Source organism: Lactuca saligna, chromosome 1, assembly GCF_052625555.1.
Source record: "Lactuca saligna cultivar CGN05327 chromosome 1, ASM5262555v1, whole genome shotgun sequence".
Lineage (NCBI taxonomy): Eukaryota > Viridiplantae > Streptophyta > Magnoliopsida > Asterales > Asteraceae > Lactuca > Lactuca saligna.
In genome coordinates, this window is record NC_136417.1 from 52,898,953 (window position 1) to 52,926,754 (window position 27,802).

At 40.8% G+C, this 27,802-nt stretch overlaps 1 protein-coding gene across 1 annotated transcript; it reads right to left on the reverse strand.

The window, feature by feature from the left end:
- Positions 1-1,588: 1,588 nt before the first annotated feature.
- LOC144998229 (uncharacterized) lies at positions 1,589-16,645 on the reverse strand. The gene is made up of 5 exons (XM_078958045.1): positions 16,441-16,645; positions 3,368-4,129; positions 3,158-3,289; positions 2,590-3,059; positions 1,589-2,310 (listed from the first exon to the last, which is right to left on the reverse strand). Exons 2-5 carry the CDS (start codon positions 3,813-3,815, stop codon positions 1,678-1,680), a joined length of 1,683 nt encoding a protein of 560 aa, XP_078814171.1. The 5' UTR covers positions 3,816-4,129; positions 16,441-16,645; the 3' UTR covers positions 1,589-1,677.
- Between the last annotated feature and the right edge of the window lie 11,157 nt (positions 16,646-27,802).

A 27,802-nucleotide genomic window follows, 5' to 3' on the forward strand; every position in this document is an offset into this window, starting at 1 on the left:
ATGAATGCAAGTTTATTTGAATAAACATATAATACTCCTAACGCTTTCACCAAGTGAGAGTTTTGCTGGCGTGATCATACTCATTGGCCATGTGAGGTTATTCCCACTCAAATGATCAAATCTAACTCATTTAACACCAACGAATCATCTTTCAGAAGATCAGTCGGAATAAAACCCAAAAACTTGTTGTTTGAGAGCTTAAGAACTTGAAGATCACAGGGGAAATTAAAACTTGGAATTGTAGCTCAAATCAACATAACTGATTAAGCTTGTAAATCAAACATAACTAAGCTGATTGTAAAAGAATTTTAACAATTGAAACTAGGAACCTAAAAATGGAATCTGCATTCCAGATGATTGTAAAAGAATTTGAACAATCGAACAAGTCCTTGGTAGTTGATCGATGTATACACGATTGGTTGATCGATCTAATTGATAAAGGGGCTGGATTGGTGGCAGTGAAAAATCGAATGTACATTATGTATATATGAAGCCTAGCTAGAAATAACGTTCAAAGATTCAAATTGAATATTATATGTGGGTTAGACGCTTAAGATAATCGGCTAAAGAAAAAAAAATTACTCTTTAAAGTGTCTAAAAAACTACCAAGGATGAAAAACGGGTCAAGAAAAATACCTTTTAGGATTCAATAAAATCTAATCAGTTGCTGTTTTTTTTTTTTTTTTAATCTTAATAACGTTTTGAGATGAACGCAAAAACAATCGAAATAACACCGGGAGATAAAGTGGACAACCATAATCCGGAAAAACACGAAGTGCACTATATTTCAAATTTGGGAGAATTTCATATATGTCCTTCTTAAACCTCAAAATATCATATTTGTCCAGCTTAATTTCTTAATATCATATTTACCCTTCATAAACCTTCAAAATATCATATTTGCCCAAATCCTTTTTTATAATGTTTTTAATATTTTATAATCATTTTTTATAACTTAAAATTACTATAATAATTAAAAAATTTAACGATATTATCCTTACGTCTATGATAATGGAATGTAAACTTCTAAATTGTTGGAATGTCGTCCTCTTGACAAACAAAAATATTCATCTTCAACCCTCTCTATGGAATGTATATTTTGATTGTTTAGTTTTTTTGTTGATTATGTTGTAGATGAAGAATATTTTAGATATTACCACTGATATTTTGATGTTTAAAAAGTACATATACGATATTTTGATATTTAAGAAGGGTATATATGATATTATGATGTTTAAAAAGGACATATATGATATTTTGAAATTTTATGAATGGTAAATATGATATTTAAAAATTTTATGAAGGGTAAATATGATATTTAGAAATTAAGTTGGATAAATATGATATTTTGATGTTTAAGAAGGGCATATATGAAATTCTCCCTTAAAATTTCGTAAATTCTTGAAATGGCTATGGAAGACCGGAAGAGACAGAAAATAAAAACGGTAATCTAATATATATCCCCAATATATACTAATCAAAATAACATTGCAACAGCTCTGGTGACATATTTAGAAAGACTGCAAAACGTCAAAATCTCATTCATGCATTTGAGGTTTGGAGCATATTCAACTCAACAAATACCATAAATACATACTTTAACAATAACTACATGATCATGAAAAATATCTTTAAACTGAACTTGAAATTAAGAACTAAACACAAACCAACAACTAGCTAGAACCTTGGATTATGATAGTAAAGCATTTGTTCCTTCGGCCTAAAGAGAAACTTGGAACCATAAGTCGAGCGAAATGCATCCTTCAAAAGAGGGTATTGAAGATAAGCATATGAAACGATAGGTATAATGGCAACTAAGCTAACAAAGATTGCTAACGTGATAAAACGGTGACGATACAACACGAAGAAACTGACACTAAAAGAAATCATCATGGTCACTATGGAGAGGAAAAGCATTGAGAGACCTACCAATAGTTTTTCAGGTAATGAATTTCTGAAATCCTCTTGAGTGTAACGACAAGTAAGTATGGATAGGAATACAAGGATTGAAATCGAAGACAAGATAAAAGAAATGGCATCTAACACAACAAACAGTAGGAAGGGTCCATTGTGAAGGAACATAGGAAACCCATCATTTTGGTCATAGCCACCTGGTATTGTATAAGCGACTGCAAATACAATGGTGGCTATTAATGTAGCAACCAATGTGCATTTACTAGCGGTTCCTTTCATCCATTTTTCACCATCGATAACTGAAGTTGTGTGGTTGAGAGTGAATAGTTCATACGGTGTTAAGCCACTTGTGTTCTTCTGCTCCTTGTAAAGAGGGGGGATCATAGACTCTACTTCCTACAACACAACATTTGAGATTATTAATATCCTCCCTTACAAGCATTATGAAAGGCATAATGTTCTATGTGGCATAAAATAGCTACTTGTGTGCTTAGTTGATTCTTACAGAATATTGTTTTGACTCGATAACCAAACTATAATCTAATCATTGGTCACCTAACTCGAGTAATGCACATAATCAATTCATGGACAAAAGAAAGGAAGGAAACATATAGAAGATAATCAAGATATAATTAATTAAAGAAATGTGCACATGTGTTTAAGAGATTAATGTACCTTGAACCATATTAAATCAAGTTGCATCTGGAAGACTACCCCCGACACATCTTGATCTCGGCGTTTCTCTGCCTTCTTTCCAACCAAATGCAACATATTATTGCCATCTTTATCTGCCAGAGAAATTATTAAAGCCTTCATTGAGCCTATCTCATATAACAGATTATAGATATCCTCATGACGATGAGACACAGCAACGTGGAAAATACTTTGATTATTCTCATTTTTCTTCCACATAAGATCAGGGTATCTAGAAATGAGCTCGACCAAAAATTTAGTGTTGCCCATTTCTGCAGCAACAAATAGTATTCTTGATGGGTATGTTTGAATTCCATCTTTAAGAACCTTGGGGCCTCTAAGTATTTTATCTATTTCAGCCTTGGGTTTTTCCTCGATCCTTGTCCAAATCTTTCTTAGTATTTGCATGGCTTTACTATCTGTTTCAACATGTTCCCTTTTCAAACAAATGACTACAAAAAGAAAAAAAATTCGTCAAGTAGATGAACCACAAGGACACTTATAACAAAATCAAAATGTTAAAGTGTGAAAAATGTAGAATGAAGTATACTTGGATTGATGATTCTCCAGATGCAATGTTGTTTTGATTCATTAAATGCGGAAGGCTTTCGAGCCAAAGCACCGAGTGCACTCCCACATTGAGCTAGGAGTGGGTAGTCTTTTAATATTTTTAGTGCGAAATCTGAAAAAGATTGATTGAGAATTATATAATGAATTAATAATGAAATCTATGTACAACAACTCCCAACAAAATACCTACCCCAGAGATCAAGTTCAATGCACCTTAAGAAAACCCACTTCCTATCTTTAGGTGTCCAATCAGGAGCACCCATTCGCTGAGATTGGTGATAGAGATAATTTACCATTTCGTGGTGTCTAAATAACACAACAATAAACAATGGTCTCATTGCTTCGCCATTAGCGATTGTGGGTAAGTCCTTGTTACTTTTCACCATAATTTTAGCAATTTCAACATTTCCAGCTGCTGCTGCTAAGCAAAGGGCAGTGTTACCCTGTCTATTTTGAAGTTGCAAGTCTGCCTTTTCCATCTTTCCAACAAGATGTTGCACGAAGTTGATGCTTTTTGTGTTCCTTTGAGCTGCCGCTGCAATGTGAACTGCTGTTTCACAATTTTCAGTGATACTATAACGTACTAGATGTTCCTGACAATTGAGGATGGATTTTGCAGTTTTCCAATCTCCTTTCATCGATGCTTTACTTAGAGGAACACAAATATTGATGAAGTCCCTTCTTTTGTTATCTAAAGTATTTCAAAGGGATGTTAATGCAGTGTCAACTTCCTAACTAGTAAAGAGAAGTTTTCAGGGCTGTGAAGTTCAAATTGTGTGCTTGAATCACCAATCGTACAGGAGAGTTTTGATGTAAAGATTGTACTTACCATCAAGTAGATCTTGAACAGGAAGATTGTAAATTGATGGTGACAACGATATTGGATGAAACTGGTCTATGTCATTTGGCTCACCCATTAGAACTTAGTTATGTTGTCCGACTTCTTAGTGCCCTGTGCAATAAATTTAGTAACTACTGAGTGTAAATATGATAGCTTGCATGATTGAAAATAAAAAATAAAAGAATATAAATAACAATATATAATGGGCCTTAAGCTAAACCCTATACACTTTTAAACTTCACATACCAACATCCCATACAGTTTTATCGGGAGGACCTGGATGATTAAATTTATTGGGTATCTAACTTTTTTTTGTATATGTGTATGTGTTTATTTCTTGTTTTTAATTGTGTGTATAAGATATTAGGATATATTTTTCAGTCATGGATCCGGAGAGTTTTTTATTCTATTTATAGATGTATAGGTTGAAGATAAGTGATGAAAATGCAGGTGCTTGAAAATGATGGTGGTGGTGGGCGACATGGGGTGGGGTGGGGTATGTATGTTGGGGTGTAACACTCGTTTTTAGGTATGAACGTTAATTATTAATTCAAGATTTGGGGGTGACCACGGCATGGTGAATACATCACTATGACATAGCAAAATCAATTGGCACACGCCGATCATTAAGGTCACCATGGTGTGGTCATGTGTAGGTCACGACGTGACGACATCTTTTTGAAGAAACCCTAATTTTTGGTCCTTGAACCCTATTTAAGGGAAGTGATTGTTGAGATTTCTTCTATTTTCATCCTCCATTGCTCTCCAAACTCATAAACCAAAACCATAGCCTCCCTTTGAAGTTCTTGATTTATTTTGGTGTTTTTGTGGTCTTGGAAGGAAGAAGTAGGAACTCTTGTGTATAGATCAAGCAAGCCACTCATCTCTACTCCTTGTGTGTATCTTTTGGACCATTTGTAAGCTCTTAAGTTCTCATCTTGTTGATGTCTTCCTTATAGATCAAGATTCATGGCATGTTTTAGTCCTTATTGAATTTTTGGATGGTTGAAAGAGATAAAGTTTGCAACTTTGTGGCTCATATTGGCCTTTTCGTCATTATATCTCCTGGATCTAGGAGTTGGTATTGTTTTGGTATCCATGCATGAGTTTTAGGTCACTTTTCCCATATTTTGACCTAGTTTTAAGGAGGACATGCATGGTTCATGCATGTCCATAAAGTTTGGATTTTTATGGACCATTAGGGTCCCAATAAGCTTATCGAAAAGTATGAGCAAGGATCTTTTCGGATAAAGTACTCAATCCATTGAGTTGTTCATGTGCAGTAGCCACAGTGCGGCTGGATGGATGCCACAACATAGCGAAGGAGAATCTCACAACTGTTTTGTATGGACTCAACCACTATATGGTAGCTATTTTAGATCGCAACTAAGTTGGATGGCCACTATATGGTAGCTATTTTAGATCGCAACTAAGTTGGATGGCCACAACGTGGTGGTTACATGAGTTGACTTTGACTTGACTTTGTATGTTGGCTTTTTGACTTTTGGTTGGAATGCTAGTTTTAGAAGGTAGACTAAGGTTTTACCATGAATGTTTCGATAGGTGGGGCGTAACACTAGTTTCTCGTCTCTACAAGCAGTTGTATTCGATATCGAGTGTGAGGTGAGTCTTCTCACTATACTATGTAGGATGCTAGATTGTCTTTGTGACTCTTGCATGTATGTTGGGAGAGGCTCGTTTTGTATGTTGGGTGAGGCCCGTTGGGTGAGATCCATATTAATTATTGGGCGAGGCTCGTTTATATACTTGTGGGCGAGGCTCGTTTATATACTTGTGGGCAAGGCTCGTTATATATATATGGTATGTAGTATTCTGGGAACACACTAAGCTTTATTTTTACGGTTTTATGTCTAAATGCTCAGGTACTTCTGGTTCCAAAGGGAAGGTCCCGACTTGATCGCACTGCATCCCCTGGAGTTTTATTCCGCTGTATCTTTTTATGTTTCACTCTGATGTTTTGAGAATACATTACGCTTGATTATCCTTTGAAGCAATGAATGAATGATTTTGGTTGAATTAATAATGAAATTTGTACTTAGTATTTTCATGACGTTACAAGTTGGTATTAGAGTCTTGGCTTGAGAGAGTCGGACACGTGTTATGGTTTGTTTGAACTCAAAATGAGGACTAATAAAATCTTTTAAAAAGAAAATAAATTTTCTAAAAAAAGTATTACAAGGAAAGGGGTGCGATGCGTGCAATCAGTCGAGCTCACGTAAGTATTCCCAAAATACTCATACATGAATGTTATTCTTTAGTATGTTATGATATGAGGTGCATGGTACAATAGGAATAAGGATCTTCTCAGGATTACATGATTAGAATGCTTGTTAGGAGAAATGCCTTTCATGCCTATTATGGGTATTACTATAAATGCATGATAGAGAATGGATAGGGATCTTCAGGGACTGTTTGTCAGGATTGCCTGATCTTCTTGATACCTTAGTGCTTAGTAGTTTCACTGCTCGAATGTTTCTTTCTTTGTGTTATGTGAAATATATATTGAATTTAATTTACTATTAAAAATACATTAGTTTGCATGCCACAAGGATTAAATAGTCTTAGAATGCTTGATTTGGCTCTATTACGCAGCTCTTGTTTGAGTCTAACCGTTCTAGTGTTGGATCTTTCGGTCGAAATATTATTTGATGTTTGTTGCATGTGATTGTATTTGTAAGGAAATTGGTCGACATTGGTAGAAGTTTCTTACGCAACTGATGGCAGTGTGGGATGGGAATTCCTAGTGACTAAGGAAGTATTTTAGTAGTATGTTGTTTTGTGTTATAACTCGTGTTAAGAAAGTTTGTAAGAGAGTACCTTACAAGATTTGGGACGATTCTTGATGAAATTACGGATAATCGTAGATGGTAGTATGGGCTCATATTACTGGAATCACAGGATCTATACTCAAAATAAGGAAAGTCACGGAAATTCTAAGGAGCTTGTAGTATATGGGATTTTCAGGTATGTTCTAATATCATGTTTGTTGTTTTCAGCATGGTGGTGATTACCCATAATGGTGGTATCGAAGGATCTGGGTTTGTTTCCGGTTCAGGGTCCGGCGCTGAGTCAATCGATGAAAGGCTACATCAGTATATTGCAACTGAGATTTAGTGTGGTATCTTGGATTCAACTCCTTTAATGTTCAGTACCATTAAGAAAGGGATTATGGAGTTCTTGGAAAAGTGCTTCACAGCCTTTCACTTGGAGTTGACAGCTAGCCAACGAGGAGCACACATTGTTGCCTACAAGGATGTTCGTGCTTGTGGAGCTCCCGAGTTCTTCGGGAAGAAAGACACTATTTCTATTCGACAGTGGACCGCTAATATGGAGAGTGCTTTTCGGACTAGATCATGTACGAAAGGGTCGAAGATGATGTTTGTTGTCGATCTTCTAAGAGGGATAGCTCGTGATTGGTGGGCAGAGATTGACCATGCTCTGGGTGAGCCAAGCATTGAGGCTAAGACCTCGCCAGACATTGTTACAAGAATCAAGACTGATTTCATAACTATGATTGAGGTACATCAGCTTGCAAGGGAGTTTTAAGACCTCCGGAAGACGAAGAAGACCGTGGTGGAGATTACCACCAACTTCAAGGAGAGGGCTTTGGTGGTTCCACTGTATGTGGCGGTCGAGGAGATGAAGAGGACAAGATATCATGATATGTTGAGAGATGACATTGGGGAGTTTGTTAGCATTTCAGCTTGCCGGACCCTACATGATATGACTAACAGAGCCCATGAGCGATAGATTGATTTGGAGCTTCTAAGGAAGTGGAGGCGAGTTCAACTCCATGCATTGGAGGGTCCGACGAAGAGACCCAAGATTTTTTATTTTTAATCCAGAGGCCAGCAGGGCTGGAGCCGGTTTGGAAAATCTGGTAGGGTACACAATGGGGATTGTTATGTGGGTGGATATGGTTGCTTTAAGTGCAGATAGATAGGACACATTAGTAAAGATTGCACTCATCTATCATTGATATGCTTCCACTACAATCAGATTAACCACAAGAAGGCCGATTTTCCTAGTTTTTCAGGAAGATCAGTGAGGATGCCTACTCTAGCTACATTAAGGATCCTTGATTTCTGCCAGGATAAATCTGAGGATCCTGTGTTAAGGAGCTGAGCATTCTAGTTGACGGCTAGGAGACCCGAGCAGCACCAAATGTGGTTAACAATATGTATTCTTTTTATCATTTTGTTACTGCTTTCGTTATTTATGATTATGATTCATATGATTATGTTTAGGGATGTTTTTAGTGAATGGTGTATCTTCTCTTGTTCTTTTCAATTTGGGTACTACTCGATCATTTGTATCTCTTGCGCTTAGCGAGATGTTGACTCTTCGGGAGTGTTGGATTTCCCATTGGATGTAGAGATTGTAGATGATTGCACGGTTAGTTCTTCGAGAGTTCACTAGGGTTGCATTCTTAATATGTTCTATGAGAGGTATCCATTTGATCTATTCCTATTTCCTTACAAGAGACAAAGATCATTATGGGTATGGATGTGTTGATCCGATATGGGGTGATGATTGATTGTGAGCATCAGCTGGTGAGAGTTTGTACCCCAAGTGGGGGAGAACTAGTTATACGCGGTGAGGCTGCACAACATGGACCGACTATCTGTTCAGTTGCTAGAGCTAGGAGATATCTTTAGCATGAGTGCATGTTGTAGATACTTGTGATGTAGAAGAAGATTGTAGATGGTGTACCTATCGTTCGAGAGTTCCCTAATGTGTTTCCTGAGGACTTGTCAGGAGTGCCTCCTGAGAGGCAGGTAGAGTTTCAGATCGAATTGGTTCTGGGTACAGTTTTGATAGCTAAGGCACCATATTGCCTATCACCACCAGAGATACAAGAGTTGTCTACATAGTTGCAAGATATGTTAGACAATGAATATATCAGGCCAATCAGTTCATCGTGGGGAGCATTGATTTTGTTTGTGAAAAAAGAAGGACGGTTCACATAGGATGTATTGATTACTGAGAGTTGAACAAGTTAATGGCGAAGAACCGTTATCCACTTCCAAGGATCGATGACTTATTAGATCAACTTCAGGGGAATCTTGGTTTTCCAAGATTGATTTGCAATTGGGCTATAATCATATGAGGGTTAGGGATGAGGATGTAACAAAGACATATTTCAGAACTTTTTATGGTCATTATGAGTTTGTGGTGATGCCTTTTATGCTCACCAATGCATCGACAGTGTTCATGGATCTCATGAACTGAGTCTGCAGGCCGATGTTGGATCTATAATTGTGTTTATTGATGAAATCTTGATTTATTCCAAGACCAAGGAGAAGCATGGGAAGCACTTACAAGAGGTTTTGGAGATCTTGAGGAGGGAGAGGTTGTATGCCAAGTTCCCCAAGTGCAAATTCTGGTTGCGTGAGGTGCGATTTCTGGGTCACCTTGTCAACCAGGACGGTATATTGGTTGATCCAGCCAAGATCTAGGTCATGATGCAATGGGAGGTTTCAAAGTTTCCATTTGAGATTCATAGTTTCTTGGGATTAGCATGTTATTACCGGAGATTCATTTAGGACTTCTCGAAGACTCTTGTACCCTTGACTCACCTAACGAAGAAGAGTGTCACTTTCCATTAGGAGCCTGATCAATATGCAACGTTTGAGGTATTGAGACAAAAGTTGTGTGAAGCACCGATACTAACCCTACCCGAGGGTGTGGATGATTTTGAGGCTTACTGTGATGTATCGATTATATGTTTGGGGTCATGCTTATACAAAAAGGCAACATGATTACTTACGCTTCGAGGTAGCTGAAGCCTCATGAGGAGAATTATCCTACACATGATTTGGAGTTGGGGCTGTAGTTTTTTCCCTCAAGAATTGGTGTCACTACCTATATAGAGTTCGGTGCACTATTTTCATGGATCCCAAGAGCTTGAAATACTTTATCGATCATCCAAACTTGAATATACGATAACGCATGTGGCTCAAAGTTGTGAAAGATTATAAATGTGAGATCTTATATCATCTAAGTAAGGCCAATGTCATGGACGACACCTTAAGTCACAAGTCAACTAGTACTCCTATCTAAGATTGACAGTTGTTACTCCACTTATGGAGCGGATCAGAGGGGTTCAGGTTGAGGAAATGAAGGAGAAGAATCGAAAGAGTGAATGGATTATGGGTCAGACATCCTTTTTTAATTATGATAGTTGGGGTTTATTGACTCTGCATAGGATGGTTTAGGTTTCTTATCTGGGAGGAACTCGGAAGACATTGATGGATTAAGGGCACAAGTTGAAGTTTTCGATTCATCCTGGTGTGACGAAGATGTACAGGGATCTCATAATGGATTATTGATGTCCCTGCATGAAGCAATATGTGGCTTGGTATGTGGAGAGGTGCTTGACTTGTCAGAAAGTCAAGGTCGAACATCAGATACCTGACGACTTTTTGCAACCGTTAGATATTACATGTGGAAATGGGAACAAATCGTCATGGATTTCATCACCGGGATATTGAGGACAATTTGTGGGGTTGATTTGATATGGTTCATTGATGATAGATTGATCAAGAGTGTTTATTTCATCCCTATTCAGGAAAGCATTTCCGCTGAGAAATTACCTGATATTTACATCAGGGAGATAGTTGGATGACATGGTGTGCCTGTTTCAGTTATTTTTTATAGAGATGTTTGTTTCACTTCTAGGTTTTGAAAGAAGTTTCATGAGGAGTTAGGAACTTAACTGCATTTCAGTATGACTTATCACCCTTAGACGAACAGGCAGAGCGAGAGGACTATTCAGATGCTTGAGGATATGGTTAGGGCATGCATGTTAGATTTTGGTAGGAGTTGGGATGCTTATATTCCACTGGAAAAGTTCTCCTATAACAATAGTTACCACACCAGTATTGATTGACGTTTATTTGAGATACTCTATGGGAGAAAGTGTAGGACCCCGATTTGTTGGGGCCAGATCGAATAGCGACTAATGGGGAGTACTAAGGTAGTACTCAAGACAACTGAGTTGATTCAACAGGTGTGTGGTAGGCTCTAGACCATGCAAATTCGCCGGAAAAATTATGTTGATAAGCAACATTTCGATCTCAAGTTTCGTGTTGGGTATTTTGTGCATTTGAAGGTATCACCTTGGAAAGGTGTCATTTGATTTCGGAAGCAGGGAAAGTTGGGTCCTTGTAACAGCCCGGAATTTCAGGTATTACTTTAAATTAATTTGGGGAATATTTAGGGGGGGGACTCGGCGAGTTGATGCCTGACTCGCCGAGTAGGACCACGGTCTTGGTCACAGATTCGCGACTGGACTCGACGAGTCCATTAGGGACTCGGCGAGTCGACGCTGTTCAGCTGAAACCCTAGCCGTTTTGATTCTGGATCGTATATAATGTCTTTAGGGCCGTCATGTCTCGTCTTTTGGCCGATTGAAGATAACCTAAAAGTCTGGGAACATCTGGAGCGAGGGTGAAGGCTAGTGGAAGCTTGAAGAGGTTGTTAGGCAAGAAGAGGCAAGGTTGTGGTCAAAGGAGGATCAAGGGGATTGAGCTCTGAAGGTTGGGGACGCAGGGAAACGTTTTCCAGGTAATCCTTGGATCATTTCTGTAGTTTTGGTGTTGTACACGAATTTAGGGTTTAGGAAACCCATTTAATGATTAGTTAGGTTATAGTGTTGTTACAAGTGTTTAAATCCCAGTAGCAGTATGTGTAAAGGTCCAGGAAGTCCCATATTTATATATTACGGAACCATGCGAATTACAGGAGGCAGTTGATTGACTGCATGGCGTGGACTCGCCGAGTCCAATGATCAGACTCGGCGAGTAGCTTGAAGATCCGCTTGGACTCGCCGAGTTGTTCGTCAGACTCGGCGAGTAGCCTGAAGATTTACTAGGACTCGCCGAGTTGTTCTTCAGACTCGGCGAGTAGCTTGAAGACTTACTGGGACTCGTCGAGTCGTTCTTTAGACTCGGCGAGTGGAGTTGGGGTGGCCCCGCGATTCTTTCACAAGGACCTCGTCGAGTCAAGGGGGGGTACTCGACGGGTAGAAAGGGAATAACAGGGATGTTGGGGAGGACGTCTAGACTCGACGAGTCCGGTCAAGTTGACCGTTGACCTGTATGTAATTTCGTAGGGTCAGTGTCTTGTTTGATAAGATCATTAATAAAGGTATGTGGTATTATGGGAGTCTACAGATTAACGGATCGAGTACGAGTAGCTCCAAGGGTTTATAGCTTGCATACTACGAGGTGAGTTTTCTCACTATACTTCACCCGGAAGGGTTTGACTGTGTGACCGGAAGGTCGTATGTGATATATGTGATTTATGCTATAACTGGAAAGGTAGATGCTATACATGTTATGTATGTTTAACCGGGCCGGAAGGCAATATGTTATGTGATATCAGGAACAGGTATGATGTATGATATATGTGCTATGTGTGTTATGATATATGTGTTATGCTTTGTAAATGTTATGGGACGGAAGGCAATATACTATGGGCCGGAAGGCAATATAATACGGGCCGGAAGGCGATAAGTTATGGGCCGGAAGGCAATTATGTTACGGGCCGGAAGGTAATGTTATATGGACCGGAAGGTCAGGGCCTGGAAAGGCGTATGTGTGTAAGTCGTATACTGGGGAACTCAATAAGCATTTATGCTTACTAGTTGTGTTTATGTGTTTCAGGTACTAGTGATGACCGTGGGAAGGCGCCGGCGTGACACGTACACACTGCCATGGTTGGAGATCTTGGGGATTTGTTATTTGTATTTTTGAAATGAACTTGGAATAAATGCTTTTGTCGAATAATGTTGTTCTATTTTAAATGAAAATTTTATTTGAAAATTTGAGCTGTTACAGTCCTAAATTCATTGGTTCGTTCAGAGTGTTATCCCGGGTGGGTAAGGTTGCAACTGCAGCACTAGAAGGGTTCCGAATGGACTTGGGAACCCGAGGAGCATACGAGGAAGAATTATCCCGAGTTGTTTGCAGTGGCAGATTTCGATGATAAAATCTTATTCAAGTGGGGGAGAATTGTAACACCCGTTTTTAGCTATGAACTTTAATTATTAATTTGAGATTTAGGGGTGGCCACGGCATGGAGAAGGCATCACCATGGCGTGGCAAAATCAATTGGCACGTACTAATCATTAAGGTCACCATGGTGGGGTCGTGTGTTGGCCACGACATGGCAACGTCTTTATGGAGAAACCCTAATTCCAGGCCTTGGGCCTTATTAAAAGGAAGTGATAGTTGAGATTTCATCCACTCTCATCCTTCATCACTTTCCAAACTCATAAACCAAAACCTTAGCTTCCCTTTTGAAGTTCTTGACTCATTTTGGTGTTTTATGGTCTTAGAAGAAGGAACAAGGAACTCTTGTACGTAGATCAAGCAAGCTACTCATTTCTACTCCTTATGTATCTTCTGGATCATTTGTAAGCTCTAAAGTTCTCATCTTGTTGATGTATTCCTTATGGATCTAGCTTTATTGGCATGTTTTAGTCCTTAGTGAATCTTTGGATGGTTGAAAGAGATAAAGTTTGCAATTTTATGGTTCACCTTGGTCCCTTGGTCATTATATCTTCTGGATCTTAGAGTTGGTATAGTTTTGGTAGACATGCATGAGTTTTAGGTCACTTTTCCCATATTTTAACCTAGTTTGAAGGAGGACATGCATGGGTTCTGCATGTCCATAAAGTTTGTATTTTTATGGAGTATTATGGTCCCAATAAGCTTACTGGAAAGTACGAGCAAAGAGATTTTCAGATTAAGGACTCAATCCATTAAATTGTTCAAGTACAATAGCCACGACATGAGATTATGGATGCCACGACGTGGCAAAGGAGAATCTCATGACTGTTTTGCATGGACTCTACCACGACGTGGTAGCAGTTTTAGATCATAATTGGGTTTGATGGCCACAACGTGCATGGTGGTCACTTGAGTTGACTTTAACCATTGACTTTGATTGTTGAATTTTTGAATTTTGGTCAGAATAAGGTTGTATAATAAGGTTTTAGTTTTAGATTGTATAATAAGGTTCTACCTTGTATGTGTCGATAGGTGGGGCATAGCACCAGTTTTTCATCTCTATGAGTGATTGTATTTGATATCGAGTGTGAGGTAAGTCTTCTCACTATACTGTGTAGGATGTTAGACTGTCTTTGTGACTCTTGCATGTATGTTGGATGAGGATCATTTTATATGTTGGGTGAGGCTCGTTGAGTAAGACTCATATTATTGGGTGAGGCTAGTTAATAGCTATTTGGGTAAGGCCCGTGGCGAGGCTTATTTATATACTTGTGGGTGATACTTGTTTTATGTATGGTATGTGGTATTTTGGAGAACTAATTAAGCTTAGTGCTTACGGTTTTATGTTTAAGTGTTCAAGTGCTTTGGGTTCCAAAGGAAATGACCCAGCTTGATCACACTGCATCCCCTAAGTTTTATTCCACATGATATTTTTTATGTTTCACTGTGATGTTTTGAGAATACATTACACTTGATTATCCTTTGAAAGTAATGAATGAATGATTTTGGTTTAATTAAAAATAAAATTTTTACTTAGTATTTTTAGGAAGTTAAATGGGGCATTTTTAACTGTTTTTTTTTTTGAAAAAAAAAATGATGAAAAGAGTATAAAGGATATTTTACATGGATTAAGGACCAACTATGTAAGAAATTAAACATGCCATTACAAAAAGACTAAACAAATCACTTTTTGTAAAACGCATAAACTTATCCTGATATTTTGTCTTAACATGATTAATAAAAAAAAATCAAATAAACTGCAAAATTATCATTCTGTCTAAAATCTTTTCAGTCTAATCATTCCAAAACTAAAAAAAATAATAAATATGATAATATGATGGATCTATTGAGACTAGGATTGAGACTATTGATCCAAAAACTAAAACTTTTTAGTGACAATATGATGGGTGTATTGGTACCCATGTGTAAGTGGATGATGTATGTTTGATCTTTTATTAGTATGAGGTATATAGGATATAGCACCTTTAAAATAATTCAATAGATAAATTAAAATGGCAAAAAGTTATTTTCAAAATTTTCAAGAGTCAAAACCAAAATAATAATAATAATAATAATAATAATAATTTTCAAACCAATTGTGCAAGTTGAAAAATCTCATTCATAGTTTTTTCTGTTAAAACTTGGACCAATCTGTGTACCAAGTTATTAACACTAAATTTGGATTTTACTAGAGTAATTAGTTGTATGAATGTTTAAAGTAAAGTTAACCTCGAAAATATAGGAAATACTAAACCTAAAAAAATTGCGTGAAAGAAAGAACTTTATAACACACTTATATCTTAAAAGACTTACATATTTATAAACTTTGGTTTGCAAGAAATTTATGAAAATACCAAATAAATAATATTAATTGGGACTTTTATATATATATATATATATAAAAGACTGGAGGGAGTGGTATCATACTCCCTCATTTTAACATATATTTTTACCACATATAAGGAGTGGTATTCCATGTGTGTGTGAGAGAGAAGAAAAAACGCTTCAATTTTCTATGGCACACCCCAAACCGCATAAGGGGACGGTGCTCACTACGGTTTCACATGCCATATAAACCGAAACCCACTCTACTCCTTCTGATCTAATATTTTAGTCGGTTAACTATTTTCATAGTTAACTATTTTCATCACCAAGATAATAGATAATTAATTGACTAGATCGTTTTTAATAAATTATGTCATGTCTTTTTGTATTTATCTTTTGGTATCGGAACAGATAACGAAGTTTTTTAATAAGCTTAACAAACGTAATGATTAATCATCAATTCATAGAAGTTAATTAGATGGAAATTTTTGACATAAATGGTATGCAAAATTTCATAAAACAGTAGTTATTAATTTGTTTTGAAAAAATATTTTTCTGTTTTAAACATTAATTTTTTTGTGTGTGTTTTTTTAAACGGAATACGAGTCTTTTGTAATGAATTGCAAAGAGAGAAGTTGGAAACAAAGGGTAGAAGTTGGAAAAAAAAAAAAAAAAACAAAGTTATTGTACTTCAAAATGATCTGCATCTTAAACAGCCAAATATAACTAGTATTTAAAGCAAAATAAGACAAAATAACAAATCTAAACCATCAAAAGTGTGGGTCACTTAAATCAGATCTGCAGAAGTGAAGGCAGAAATAGTTTTTTAATTGTTGTTGACTTTAAAGTTTAATCATCACAAATACACAAAGTAACCTAAGACACCATTTGCGGTTGTATGTTGCAGTGTATAACACTGGCCACACCCACTGATCTAGTGATCAACCTAAATCAAGATCTTGCTCAAATGGTTGAATTGTATATTTTGTCTTCATTCATTTAAATAAAACATTCAATCATAATTTGGATTCGGTTACAGCAAATTTAACGAACACATACCTTGTCAAAAGTCAAAACCCGGTAGATGTTGTTTTGCTGGTCTTCCGGTGTTTAATGTTGAGCCTCGCCACAAACGAAGAAGTCAACAATCAACAAAGAAGCTTCATGAAAAGCTGGAATGCGAGGAATATGGTGAGAGGAACATCGAGAAGAATCAATTGCATTACAAAAGTAGAAGTGGCTAATGAAGAACAAAGAAATAAAGTTTCACTATGCGACTGAAAATCAAGAAGATCAATCGAGGCAACCTTGCATAAATATGGTCGACCTGATTTATTATTAAAAGGGGGGTGGGCCCTATGTTTCATATACAAAATGACACAAATGGTCCTATACGAGAAAAAATGACTGATATGGCCCCTCTTTCACAAAATTAAAATTGTCTAAATAAAATTACATAAATTGTTAGAAAACAACGGAATTATAGAAATAAGACAAAATTGCAAGAATGATTATTGTTGTTAGGTGGAAATTATCACTTTAGGTCAAAAATATTTAGACTAAAGTTTTTTATTTTCTTGTCTCTTTAATCCAATTTACTTTAAACTTTTTATAATGACGATTTTGCCTCATGTTTTAGTTTTTTTAATCTATTTTAATACTTTTATAATTAAATGAAAATACCTCTCACTCAAAATCTTTCATCCACTTCTTCTTCTTCCCAGATTTCTATGCTTTCTCTCACTACCGACATTCCCCTTCTTTACTGATCCATTCTTGGTTGTTCTTAAACATAAACACACACCCGGTTTTACATAAAAACACACGCCATATGAACCAAAATGAATATGAACACAATATATCTTACAAACATGAAACCAAATGTTCAAGAACTCAAGAACTTGGATTCAAGATGTTTGTTCTTTAAGGATTTTGTAGATTTCGACTTTGATCATAAACACAAAAAAAATACATACAACCCATATCTAACGTAGAACGACACCTCTTTCACCGTCTCTCTTACAAATAGGGTTTCAGATCCTGAAACTAAAACGTAACCCTAACAATGCATTGTCGCCATTCGACGAACGTTAGGATTTCCGAAGACATCGATGTTCAGAAAAGTAGGCCTCCACCCATGCGATCACAAGTTGTTTCGTTCATGATCATCATCTCATCGCCGTCTCAATCTCGAATCCATAGAAAAACAAACCAGTGAAAAAGTTTTTACCAATTAAATCTAGTAATCGGTTGGTCCCTTTACTCGAAAGTTATAAGTCCAGATCCACTTTGGGGGAATTGGACAGCTAGTGCCATAAATGCCAATTAAACCTAAGAACATTACCCAGATTTGAAGCTAAAAAGTCCCAAGTAGCGATCTTCATCTAAACTGAAGCTCATAAAGGAGGAAATGTAGACGAAAAGGAGAGAATAGCGAAAGGTTACAAGAAGCAACCATGAATTGGAAACTTTTGAGGGTATAATCTTTGCTCTCGATGAGAAAATTATAGAATCAAGGGGTTTACATTCTCAACTGAGATATATATATATATATATATATATATATATATATATATATATATATATATATATATATATATATACGTATTTTCTTTTTTATTTTTCTTTTAATTATAAAAGTTTTAAATAAATAAATAATTTGAAAAGGCACAAACCAATTGCAAAATTGTCATTACAAAAGAAGTTTAAAGTAAATTGGACCGAAGTGGCAAGAAAATAAAAACATTTTGATCATGAGTGCTAGTCCAAACTTTTTTGGCCCAAACTAGCAATTTACACCTAACCACAGGGACTATTCTTACAATTTTGTCTAGAAATAATTACTATGTAATACAAAGGAAACGATCCTACTAACAAAGTTATGGAAATAGTTCATATATAAGACAAACTTACATAAATGATCTACATATGTAAAACAAAATTTAAAAAAAATGGTCCATGTTTAACAAAATTATCGAATGGTTTCACTTACTACAACATGAAGGCTTAAAACTCTCATTATCTTACAAAGGCCAAAGTGGAAAGCATCCCACATCAATAGAAAACTAAAGTGGGAGGCATTTAAGAATTTTATTAACACAAAGGAAATGCATATCAATTAAGAAAAGAAAGGCATGAATTTAGGATATTATGGATGCTTTAACATCCAAATTTTCATTTTTAAAATAATAGAAAAACAGTTTTCATAATAACCATCCCAAGAAAAGTCATAATATCAAATACAATTCCAAAAGGATGGACTTTTGGAATCATTTGACCTAAAGTCAAATGATAGTTGTGAATCATGCTTACTTGGAAAAATGACAAAGTCACCCTTCACTGGTTCTTGTGAGAGGGGTGAAGGTTTGTTGAATCTTGTACACACAGATGTATGTGGACCCTTCAAAACAGCCACAAGGGATGCTAATCGTTATTATGTGACTTTCACAGATGATTATAGTAGATATGGATATGTCTACTTAATCAAGAATAAGTCAGAGACTTTTGAAAGGTTTAAAGAGTTTAAACAGGAAGCCGAGAATCAATTGGACATGAACATTAAGATGCTTCGATCTGATCGTGGTGGTGAGTATCTTAGTACTGAGTTCATCAACTATCTAAGGGAATGTGGGGTTGTCTCACAATTGACACCTCCCAGGACACCACTGTTGAATGGTGTAGCTGAGAGGCGTAATCGAACCTTGTTGGACATGGTTCGTTCCATGATGAGTCGAACTATACTACCAATCTCATTTTGGGGGTATGCCTTAGAGACTGCCACCCATATCCTTAATCTGGTCCTTACAAAGAAGGTTGCCAAAACACCTCACGAGATGTGGACTGGAAAAGTTCCTAGTCTATCCCACATCAAGGTTTGGGGTTGCGAGGCTTTCGTGAGATGCGAAACTCATGACAAGCTCGAACCTTGAAGTGAGAGGTGTATTTTCATCTGCTACCCACAAAAATTCTTTGGTTACCTCTTCTACAGACCTAGTGAGAATGTGGTCTTTGTAGCAAGGAGGGCTATCTTTTGAGAGAGAGAGAGAGTTCATAAGCCAAGGAGACAGTGGGATGCTAATTGACCTTGAAAAACTTCAAGAGTCAAGTGGTGAAGGAACCTCAAACCCTAGCAGTCAACTTGAGGAGGAAACTCCTGTTGATCCAATTATACCTCCAATTGTACCTCTAAGGCGTTCCACAAGGGTTAGGAATGAACTTGAGCATTACTATGGTTTCTATATTACTACGGAAGGTGAGACACTTATAAGTGATGGGACACTGGTAAGTCTGGATGAACCTAACAACTATGTGGAAGCCATGGCAGGCCCCGAGTCTACTAAATGGAAAGAGGCAATGGATAGCGAGATACAATCCATGTATGACAATCAGGTCTGGGACCTGGTTGTCAATGTTCCAGGTCGTAAGACAGTTGGGTGCAAATGGATCTTCAAGAAGAAGACCGACATGGATGGTAATGTACACACTTATAAGGCACGATTGGTTGCAAAGGGCTTTTCTCAAACTTCAGGAGTTGATTATGATGAGACCTTTTCACCAGTAGCCAAGATTAAGTATATTAGGGTATTGTTAGCCATAGTTGCATTTCATGACTATGAAATATGGCAAATGGATGTCAAAATCGCTTTCCTTAATGGAAAGTTTGTTGAGGATGTTTACATGAATCAGCCAGAGGGTTTTGTCAGCACATAATACCCTAATAGAGTGTGTAAGCTTGAGAAATCCATCTATGGATTAAAGTAAGCACCTCGCAGATGGAATCTTTGCTTTGATGAGAAGGTCAAAGAGTTTGGCTTTTCTAGGAGTGAAGATGAATCTTGTGTATATGTCAAGGCTACTGGGAGTATAGTTAGCTTTTTGGTGTTGTATGTGGATGACATACTACTCATAGAAAATGACATCCCAACTCTGTAGGAAGTTAAGTCTCGTGTAGCACCTGGTTTCCGGTATGTGAATTTTATTTGAGCATTGCCCTAATTTAGCCTTGGACTCGGCGAGTCATAGGGTCCGACTCGCCGAGTAGGGACGAGACTCAGGACACGTTTTAAGTAGGCGACTCGGCGAGTCCACATCCTGGACTCGGCGAGTCACTGCTGCTGGATGAAACCCTAAGTTTCAAGGGTTTGCACCCTATTTAAACTCTCATTCCGCCCCAACTCGTCCCCATTCACCCCCAGAACTCCCCCAACATCGTTTTCCCTTGTTTCCTTGAGAGATTGAGGTGTTCTTGGTGTGTTCTTGAAGGTTTTGAGGAGAAAGAGGAGTAGATCAAGAAGAGGAGAAGGAGATCGGCCATCTTTGTGTCATTTCAACATTTTCCTTGAGGTATATCTCGTTTTCCCCTGTTTCTATGCTTAGGATGTCATTTGGGACACTCTTGAGCAATTCTCCAAGCTTGTTTGTGCTTAAGGACTCGTAATAAGTGGACTAACCTTTAGATCTAGGCAATATTGAGCTTCAGGAGCTCAGATCTGTGAGCTTTATGGCCCCATGTGGCTTGTTCATCCTAGATCTACCCTTTTGAGGCATTTTGCACCCTAAAATCCACATTAGTGAATATCCACACGTAAAGTTGGAAACTTTACGTGTGATTTGTGTCCTAGAAGTCCAGATCTATGAATGGCATGGACTGAAACCGAGTAAATCTGTGTATTTGGTGGATGCATGGCGACGACTCGGTGAGTCGCATAGGTGACTCGGCGAGTCTGGTCACGAGTCACCGATTTGGTCCCTTCATCATGTGTCGAGTTGAGCCATGAGTCACAGGGGGTGACTCTGTGAGTTGGGAGTTGAACTCACCCATGTTAGGACTCGGCGAGTCAATGCCCTGACTCGGCGAGTCCAAGGCAATCTTCATAGATCAAGAACAGACTCGGCGAGTTGTTCATACAACTCAGCGAGTCTTAGCATAAAGTGTTCATCGGATGAAGATGAACTCGACGAGTTGTTCATGCAACTCGGCGAGTAGGATGAAGGAGTTGAACGACAGTTAGAAGGTGAACTCGTCGAGTCATAGCCCGACTCGACGAGTAGAACCAGGGACCCAGGACATTGGTTTGCTAGGGACTCGGCGAGTGGTGATCCACTCGGCGAGTCGGGTCAACTGAAAGTTGACTCTAGCTTTGGCTTAGAGCTAGACCGGGGGTAAGATGGTCATTTTACCTAAAGGTCAGTTAGCAGTGTTTGATTGAGTATGTTTTGGGAATTGCAGTCGGAGGACTCCCGGAGCAGCAGCAGTCAGTTAGTTCCCGATCAGTTCAGCAGCTACTTTGAGGTGAGTTACCATCCAGTAGCAGTGGGTCTAAGGCCACAATGCCGACCCACCAATAGGAGATGTATGATAGATGATTGTCTTTGTGATATCATCTAAGTTTGCTACTACCTGATATGTTATATGCTAGCATGATATGTTGTATGTGATAGTAGTAGAGTTTGGTTGTTAGGACCAAAGGGTAGTCAGACACCCCAGATACGTCTGACAGTATGTGATGATATGTTTGCATGCTGGCTTGTTATGTTACATGTGATCGTAGTAGTAGGGGGTGAAATAGTCCCCGAGGATCGGTTGTTAGGACCGATGGGTAGTCAGCACCCCATAATGGCTTGACATGGGTAGTCAGCACCCCAGAATGGCTTGACACGGGTAAGACGGCACCCCAGAATGGCCGTATGGGTAGGTCGGCACCCCAGAATGGCCGTACCGGGTAGTCAGGCACCCCAGAATAGCCTGGCAGTACGTATGTTATGTGTTTGTATGGTATGCGGTACGTTGGGGGAACTCACTAAGCTGTGTGCTTACGTTTACAGTTTTGTTTTCAGGTACCTCTGCATCGAAGGGGAAGGAGCCGGCGTGGTAGCGGCACGTCATACACACACTCTTCGGTTTCCGCATTTATAAGATTTACTGGGATTGTACTCTGATATTTTGATGGGATGTATGGTTTGACTTTTTAGAACATGGTTGCGATGTGTTATGGTGTGAACAAACAATGCTTTTATTTATTAATGTTTTCTAAAGTAATACCTTAAAAATGAAATTTTCGGACGTAAAAATTGGGTCGTTTCAAGTTGGTATCAGAGCCCTGGTTTGAGGGATTCGGACACGCCTTCGGGAGTGTTTGGACTCAAATCGAGGGATTGAAAGATTTTTCCAAAAGAAATTGTTCTTTAAAACCCGGAAAAGAGTCACAAGAAAGAGTAAAGTATGTGACGTGCGCGACCGGCCGAGCTCAAGTAAGTATTCCCCATAGTACCCATACAAGTTTATGTTATGTTTATCAGCTTTATGAATATTGCATGCTAGAATAGGCTAAGGATCTAGGAGTGATGCCTTATGTGCCTATTTATTTGCTACAGCTTTATGAATATTGCATGCTAGAATTGAGTAGACAGCAGTAGGATAGCCTGTTTAGGTTATGCCTGATAGTATGAGCTTAGTATCCTATGTTAAGTGTCGTTTCTTGTTCTAAGAACAGTTTTGGCTTGAGTCTGTTTTTCCTTATCCGAATGCTGCTTGCTTCGTGCTTGGTGGGATTCTGAGTAATGGGAGTGAGCCACTAGGTAAACACGTCACACCACATGTAATCAGGGTTGAATAATCCCAAAGTGTTGGAACTGGCCCTATTGCGCAGCTCTTGTTTGAGTCCAACCGTTGTAGGGACGGATCTTTTACTTGAAGGATTATCTAATCCTCATCACATGTGATGGTGTTTAGGTGGTGGCTAACTGGCATTATGAGGAGACCTACAGCAGCTGAGGACCAGTTGTGTTGAACTTGGGTTTTCCCTAGGGCAAGCCTAGGATGAGAATAACAGAGAGTAGCAGTAGTAAAGGGGAGCTGGTGGAGTCGAGGAATTCCTCGGAGAAGGTACGGATAGATGTGGAAGGTAGTATGGGCCCGTACTACTGAAAGCAGAGGATCCGTACCCGAGCTGAGGAAGGCCAAGACGAGACCAAGGAACCTGTAAGTAGTTGAGATCCCTCAGAAAGTAGCAGTACCACTAATGATTATTATGATGTTTTGCAGAATGGTGGTACTTCGACCGAGACCGACGGATGGCGGGTTAGGAGAGGGGTCAGGTTCGAGATCTGGCACTGAGCCGATTGAGGAGAGGCTACGTGAGTTCATCACGTCGGAGATCACTAGGGGCATCCTTGAGTCGACCCCCATCATCTTTGGGTCGATCAAGGAAGGGATCGTGGAGTTGATGGAGGATCGCCTACGGGCATTCAGGAGCGACTTGGCCTCTAGCCAGTCGGGATCTCGCACACTGTCCTTCAAGGACTTCAGAGGCAGTGGTGCGCCGGATTTCCATGGGGTGAAGGACCCCATAGTCGCCAGGCGGTGGATTGCGGATATCGAGTCCGCCCAGTTGACCAGCTTCTGCCCCGAGGGGTCGAAGGTGAGGTACGCAGCAGGGTGTTTACGGGACCGGGCCCGAGATTGGTGGGAGTCAGTGGGTGACTCGTTGGGAGCCTCGGCTATCGAGGCAATGACTTGATCGGACTTTGCGGCTAGGTTCAGGGCAGAGTTTGCGCCAGCGGTCGAGCTTCAGCAGCTGGCCAGGGAGTTTTTAGACATGAGGCAGACGACAGAGACCGTGGCGGAGATCACCGCCAAGTTTCGGGAGAGGGCTTTATTGGTGCCCCAGTATGCAGGTGACGAGGATATGAGGAGGACTCGTTACCATGATATGCTACGAGCTGACATTCGGGAGCATGTTAGCTTTTCGGCTTGCCCTACCCTGGACTCCATGATTGCCAGGGCTAGGGAGAGAGAGATAAATTTGGAGCACATTCGGAAACGGAAACTTGAGGATGGTCAGGCATCAGGGGCTTCGGGGAAGAAGCCCAAGGGATCAGATGGGAGGCCAAAAGGCCAGTCGGGACCGAGCCGCTGCAGGAGGTGCGACAAGCCGCACGAGGGGGCGTGCAGGATGGGATCGTCAGGCTGCTACAAGTGCGGCAAGTTTGGGCATATCAGCAGGGATTGCACTGCTCCTACGACAGTTATTCAGACATCGGAGTTGCTGTGTTTCCACTGCAACCAGAGGGGCCACAAGAAGGCCAATTGCCCCATGTTGACAGTTTCAGCGCCAGTGAAGGCGCCAGCTCCAGCAACCCTGCGGATCACGGATGGCCGTCAGGGCAAGGCAGAGGCTCCAGTGGTGAGGAGTCGGGCATTTCAGTTGACTGCTGAGGAGGCACGCGCCGCGCCCGATGTGGTGACGGGTATGATTCCTTCCTTCTATCTTTTATTTTACGTTGTTATGATATTGATATGTGCTCCGTGTGTATACATGTGTATTAGGATCGTTCCATGTGAACGGCATCCCGGTTCAGGTATTGTTCGACTCGGGTGCATCCCGATCGTTCGTTTCTCTTGCTCTTAGCAAGAGATTTCATGAGACTTCAGGCGAGTTAGATTGCCCGTTAGAGGTAGAGATTGCTGACGATCGATCAGTTCGAGCGTCGATGGTGTTTCGAGATTGTGTCCTACGACTGTTTGAGGAGCGTTACCTGGTAGACTTGGTTCCCATTCCATTGCGTGGGAACAAGGTGATTATTGGTATGGATTGGTTGAGCCCTAATGGGGCAGTGATAGATTGCGCACAGCAGCTAGTGCGAGTCAGGACCCCAAGCGGGGGAGAGTTAGTGATTCATGGAGAGCGGCCGCAGTGTGGACCCACTGTGTGTTCAGCAGCGAGGGCTAGGCGCTACCTTCAGCAGGGATGCGTGGGTTATGTCGCGTATGTGATGGATACCCGGGAGGCGGGTAAGGAGACCGTGAGCGAGGTCCCGGTGGTTCGAGATTTTGCTGATGTTTTCCCGGAGGAACTACCTGGGATACCTCCGGAGCGACAGGTGGAGTTCAGGATTGACCTCATTCCCGGTGCGGCTCCGATAGCCAAAGCACCATATCGGTTGGCTCCTCCCGAGATGCAGGAGTTGTCTACGCAGCTGCAGGAGCTGCTGGACAAGGGATTTATTCGGCCGAGCAGTTCACCCTGGGGAGCCCCGATTCTGTTCGTAAGAAAGAAGGACGGGTCGCATCGGATGTGTATAGATTATCGGGAGCTGAACAAGGTAACGGTGAAGAACCGATACCCGCTTCCAAGGATTGACGACCTATTTTACCAGCTTCAGGGAGCATCTTGGTTCTCCAAGATTGACTTGCGTTCGGGGTATCATCAGATGAGGGTCAGGGAGGAGGATATGCAGAAGACTGCGTTTCGGACGCGCTATGGTCATTACGAGTTCGTGGTGATGCCGTTTGGGCTCACCAATGCTCCTGCCGCGTTCATGGACCTCATGAACCGCGTGTGCAGACCGATGCTGGATCGGTCTGTGATAGTCTTTATCGATGATATCTTGGTCTATTCCAAGACTCGGGAGGAACACGAGGAGCATCTGAGGGAGGTATTGGAGACCCTGAGGAGGGAGAGCTTGTATGCCAAGTTCTCCAAGTGTGAGTTTTGGTTGCGCGAGGTGCAATTTCTTGGACACCTCGTCAACCAGAACGGGATTCTGGTTGATCCGGCCAAGGTCGAGGCCGTGATGAGATGGGAGGTCCCGAAGTCTCCATCCGAGATTCGGAGCTTCCTGGGATTGGCGGGTTACTATCGGAGATTTATCCAGGATTTCTCCAAGATAGCCGTACCCCTGACACGACTGACGAAGAAAGCCGTGGTCTTTCGGTGGGGACCCGAGCAGCAGGCTGCGTTTGAGATGCTGAGACATAAATTGTGTGAGGCACCAATCCTAGCCCTACCTGAGGGCGTAGAGGATTTTGTGGTTTACTGCGATGCGTCCATTTCGGGGTTGGGCGCAGTCCTGATGCAGAGGGGGCATGTCATTGCCTACGCTTCGCGGCAGCTCAAGCCTCACGAGGCAAATTACCCGACGCACGACTTGGAGTTGGGGGCGGTGGTCTTTGCCCTCAAGATTTGGCGGCATTACCTCTATGGGGTTCGGTGTACCATCTACACGGACCACAAGAGTTTGAGGTACCTCATGGACCAGCCGAATCTGAATATGAGGCAGCGGTGGTGGTTGGACGTGGTGAAGGATTATGATTGCGAGATCCTTTACCACCCGGGGAAGGCCAATGTGGTGGCCGATGCGCTTAGCCGCAAGACGGTGCCGATCAGGGACGTCTATTTGAGGATGACTGTGGTGACTCCCCTGTTGGAACAGATTCGGGAGGCTCAACAGGAGGCTATCAAGGAGGAGCATCGGAAGAACGAGCGTGTGGTGGGTCAGGTTTCCTCCTTTGATTATGATGGCAGAGGACTTTTGACATTACACCGTAGGGTGTGGGTGCCGTATCACGGTGGTGTGCGTCAGATTTTAATGGAGGAGGCGCACAAGTCCCGATTTTCTATTCATCCCGGGGCGACGAAGATGTATAGGGATCTTCGTCCGGATTATTGGTGGCCTTGCATGAAGCGGGATGTGGCATGGTACGTCGAGCGGTGCTTGACCTACAGGAAGGTCAAGGCCGAACATCAGAGGCCGCATGGCAAGATGCAGTCATTGGACATTCCACTGTGGAAATGGGAAGATATCACGATGGATTTTATCACAAAGCTTCCCAGGACCGCACGGGGAGTGGATTCGATTTGGGTCATCGTGGATAGATTGACCAAGAGTGCTCACTTTCTTCCGATTCAGGAGAGCATATCGGCCGAAAAATTGGCCGACATCTATATCAGAGAGATTGTGGCACGGCACGGGGTGCCAGTATCGGTAATCTCGGACAGGGATGTGCGTTTTACTTCCAGATTCTGGAAGAAATTTCATGACGAGTTAGGCACTCGTCTGCATTTCAGCACTGCCTTTCACCCGCAGACAGATGGTCAGAGTGAGCGGACCATCCAGACTTTGGAGGACATGTTGCGGGCGTGTGTTCTGGATTTCGGTGGTAGCTGGGATACCTATCTTCCTTTGGCTGAGTTCTCCTACAACAACAGCTATCACGCGAGTATTGATCGACCCCCGTTCGAGATGTTGTATGGGCGGAAGTGCAGAACCCCGATATGTTGGGGGGAGGTTGGCCAGAGAGTCATGGGAAGCACCGAGGTGGTGCTAGAGACGACCGAGAAAATCCAGCAGGTTCGGAGCAGACTTCAGACTGCACAGAGTCGGCAGAAGAGCTACGCCGATAGACGCCGATCCGACTTGGAGTTCCAAGTCGGGGATATGGTCCTCCTGAAAGTGTCGCCTTGGAAAGGTGTCATTCGATTCAGGAAGCGGGGCAAGTTGGGCCCAAGGTTCATCGGGCCGTTCAGGGTTGCAGCCCGGGTGGGCAAGGTGGCGTATAGGCTGGATCTGCCAGCCGAGCTCAGTCAGATCCACATCACCTTCCATGTTTCGCAGCTGCGGAAGTGTCTGGTGGACGATT

Excerpts from the sequence above, each read along its gene's own strand:
- LOC144998229 (XM_078958045.1), bottom strand. The coding sequence starts at position 3,815 with ATGAAAGGAGATTGGAAAACTGCAAAATCCATCCTCAATTGTCAGGAA. Across the intron at positions 3,060-3,157 it reads CTGGAGAATCATCAATCCAA|TCATTTGTTTGAAAAGGGAA; the intron begins GTATACTTCATT and ends TTCTTTTTGTAG. Across the intron at positions 2,311-2,589 it reads TTGATTTAATATGGTTCAAG|GAAGTAGAGTCTATGATCCC; the intron begins GTACATTAATCT and ends GTTGTGTTGTAG.